The sequence below is a fragment of the Lonchura striata genome, chromosome 4, assembly GCF_050655825.1.
Source record: "Lonchura striata isolate lonStrDom1 chromosome 4, ASM5065582v1, whole genome shotgun sequence".
In the NCBI taxonomy this organism is placed as follows: Eukaryota; Metazoa; Chordata; class Aves; order Passeriformes; family Estrildidae; genus Lonchura; species Lonchura striata.
In genome coordinates this window covers 21,461,133-21,464,795 of record NC_140706.1, presented here as the reverse complement: position 1 = coordinate 21,464,795, position 3,663 = coordinate 21,461,133, and the positions used below count along the sequence as shown (strand labels likewise).

General features: G+C 43.8%; 1 protein-coding gene across 1 annotated transcript; it reads right to left on the bottom strand.

Annotated features, from left to right (window-relative positions):
- Positions 1-1,588: 1,588 nt before the first annotated feature.
- On the bottom strand, positions 1,589-3,416 carry LOC146767557 (uncharacterized). The gene has a single exon (XM_085577773.1). It carries the CDS (start codon positions 3,414-3,416, stop codon positions 2,016-2,018), a length of 1,401 nt encoding a protein of 466 aa, XP_085433899.1. The 3' UTR covers positions 1,589-2,015.
- Positions 3,417-3,663: the final 247 nt, after the last annotated feature.

The following is a 3,663-nucleotide window of genomic DNA, read 5'->3' as shown; positions in this document are numbered from 1 at the left end:
AAAGAAACATTAGTCTTGTATGTTTTTGTTTAATATATTGTTCAGAAAATAACACTGCCAAGGTGTTGTTTGAAAGAGACACACTCATCATTTGGCACCTTCAGGTGAAGCTTCTGACCAGTAAGGGTCATTTTTAAAAGCAGGATCTCAACATCTGAAAAAAAATCATAATGGTAGCTGTGAATGAAAGCAGTATTTCTTTAAATACACTGCTTTTTGAGTCTGTAAAGAGCCGTGACCTCTAAAGCTTCAGGTTCTCCCTGTAAAAGAGGTATTTTCTCCACTAACTCTTGACTTCCAGAAAAGCAGTCTTTGAAGGCAGAGATCACTTGAGTATGCATGCTTCTTATAAAAACAATTAAATCCAACTCCAAGCTGTTTGAGGTTTTCATTTTGGGTTTCAATGCTATGAATAATTCATCCAAGATGAACTGGGATTACCAGTCTGTTTGGAAAGGTCGTCAGCCCCTGTCAGAAATTTTGGAAAGGACATTCTCAGGGGTCTCTCAGATTGTGTGTCCAGGGCTGGATATGTTTTTTTTCTTAAATACTCCAATGAAATGGATATTTCAGTTTAATAATGAAAGTTAATCATATGTCAAGCAAAATAACACTGTAGTATCATTGCAGTAATGTGAAAGTGTAATTGACTTTCATCTTTTGATTGGCAGACTAGATTTCCCTCTCTACTCATCTTAAAATATTTTGAATGCATTGACCATATGTGGTTACGTCCAATTCACATCACTGTAAATCAAGCATATTAAGAAGTACTTTAAAGCAACACTGACTTTAAAACAGCAACACAGAAAAAAAAGGTTCCTATTTTTGATACTAAAGGACAGTTCTTACTATAAACTTTCTATATTCTTTATTTCTATATAGCCACTTGTATTTTGAAGAAAAAAAGATTGTTGAGTGGAGAAAGCATTGAACTAAAATAAAGCAATAAAAGAATGTTAAAAAGAAGCTTTCTTTTTCAAATGGCTTCTATCACATTTTTAGCTCTAATGTAATTTTTCCTTTTACTTCAATCAATTTTTATTTATTTATTTATTGTCCCATTTTGTGTGCTTTCACATTATTCCCTAGATAATCTGTATTAAGTTGTTGAGGTGTTTTTGTGTAACTTTAGTATAACTTCAAGTGCTGTCTCCCAGGTAGGTTGTATCAGTCCTCCTCAAAGATTTTAATATTACCTCCTTTTCTTTCCTTTCAAATATTGTACACTGAAACATACAATGGTTTGGGTTAGAAGGGATGTTAAAAATCATCCAGTGTTGTCCTGTTTTGTCCTCCTCCCTCACCCCACCATGGACCATCTTTTGCTAGACTAGGTTGCTCAGAGCCCCATCCAAAGTGCCTTGAGCTTCCAGGGATGCAGCATCCATAATTCCTTTGGCAACCTCTTCTAGTACCTCACTACCCTCACAGTAAATAATTTCTTTCTAATATCTTATCTAAACCTACTCTCCTCCAGTTTAAATCCGCTCCCCCTCATCCTATCACTATAATACTCTCGTAAAAGTCTCTCTTGTAGGCCCCTTTAAGGTACTGGAAGGCTGCTAAAAGGTTTCTGAGGGCTTCTTGGTCTCTGACCACTCTGCTTGTCAGAGAGCCGAGTCCTCGGAAGCCGGATAGCGTAATGAAATCTTCCTCTATGAAGGCGGGACGACTCACAGGCGGCTTTAATTCCAGGAGGGTTTATTGAGGAACAGCAATTCAGGGAGCGAAGGGAAAACAACCTCTCCGGGAGGGAGCTCGCTCTGAGAGCGCCGAACAGGGGGCGGAATCGGGATTATAACTGGGACAAGAGAGGGAGGGTCCAGGCATGAAGCGTTCAGTGAAGGAAGGCTTCGGGGGCAGAGTCAGGGTCGAGTGGCAGGGTTATAACCAATGAGGGTAAGGGGAAAGAGCGGCTTCAGGGAAGGAACCAATGGAGGTATAAAGAACAAAGAATTTTCTAGAACCAAGGGATGACAGACATACTGATTGATAACAGGGGAGGCGGGGAACTACACACCTGTCACCTCCCAGGGTAATTCGGGGGGACAGTTTCCCAAGTCCCCTCCCACATCTCCCCCGTTCTTGTTAATTAAATAAATATTTGCCAAAGTCTTGGTAAGCGTCTTTTTGAAGATGGTTAAGGCAACTGAAATGAGAAGGACAATTATGAAAATCCAAAAGAGTCCTTTTAAAATGGAGGCTGCCCACCCGGGAATGCCCCACTGCATCAATAGTTTGTGGACGGGGTCCACAGCCGAAGTTTCCGTTTTGATGTCCTGTACTTCGGTCCGGATCCGCTGGATGTTGGCTTGGATGGAAGTGCTCCGTGATGTTAAATTGAAGCAACACAATCCTTCGAAGTCCTCGCAGCTGTGGCCATGGGCGAGCAGCAGGAAATCAATAGCCGCTCTGTTTTGTAATGTGGCTTGCCTGGTGGTTTGCTGGTCTGCCAGAAGATCGGAGAGGGCGGCAGACGAGGCGTTGGCATGCTTACTTATCCAACACTCCAGGTGAGAAAGCTCACCGAGGGCCTTAGCTGCTGCATACCATGGTAAAAAGATGGATACAGCGACCCTCTTTGTTTTTCCCCAATCGTAAATTTCGGAGTCACAATTTTCGTCGAATTGAGCATATGATCTTTTGGTGCGTGCCAATTGTCTCTCTTTTTTCCAATCCAGAATTTGAGTTCTGTTTGGAGTGAGGGTAGCAAGCTTGCCAAGGCTGCATGGGCCTCCCTGGAGCCGAGATGGAATTCCCGACCATACTCTGTCCCCACAGATAAGAAACATCCCCCTGGGCAATGTCTTGGGATGAGTGGATGAAACTGAAATCACCTGGCTAGTATAATTGCACCAGGTTTGGCTGTTATATTTTTTACTGATAGGTGTTACATCTTTCCGGTATGTGTCTTTGGCCAAGTCAATTCCGTGCCAATTTTGACTTGGCCTCCTATAATAGAATTTGACACAATATCTAGCTGTGGAGGACCCCAGTAAGTCCAATTCTTGGGGTTCCTCTTTGCTGTTGGGCAAAATTTTGGTCCACTCATCCCAAGTATCGACCGGGTTAGGCCTCCTACCCGTGGTTCGGAGCAGGTCGGAATTGGATACCGGCCAATCATCAGCTACCAAGGGGACCCCTACCAGGCAAGTGGACAGGGGATTGTCCACGTTGCCCATGGCCAGACATAGGTTATCCTGCTGCAAGGACTTTGCCAGCGTGATCCAGACGTTTTCTTTCGGCTGTGGTACCACCCAGCCATCTGCTACATGCAGCCACAGGAGGATGGAAAGCGTGGCTGCAACCAGCTGGGCGCAGTGGGACATCTTCTGTTGTTTCTTTTGGGTGAATGATGTTCTGGCAGCCATCCTAGTACTAAAATTAAACAAAACAATATTACCAACATACATTTGGTTCCCTCCCCTCCCCCAGCTCCCCCTTTTGGGTTAAAATAAAAATAAATTTCAGGACGGAGGGGTAAAGGGATGACGGGTTAGGTATGAGGGTAGAGGGAACGGCACAGGAGGGGATGGGGTGGCGGAAGTTGTTAAGTCTTGCAGAGGTAGGTATGTCCTTGTGATGAGGACCCGGGAGACGATGTTGGGTGGTCTTCCGGTCTTCTTCTTTTTTCTCCGTCGCCACGCCACTGCATTATCT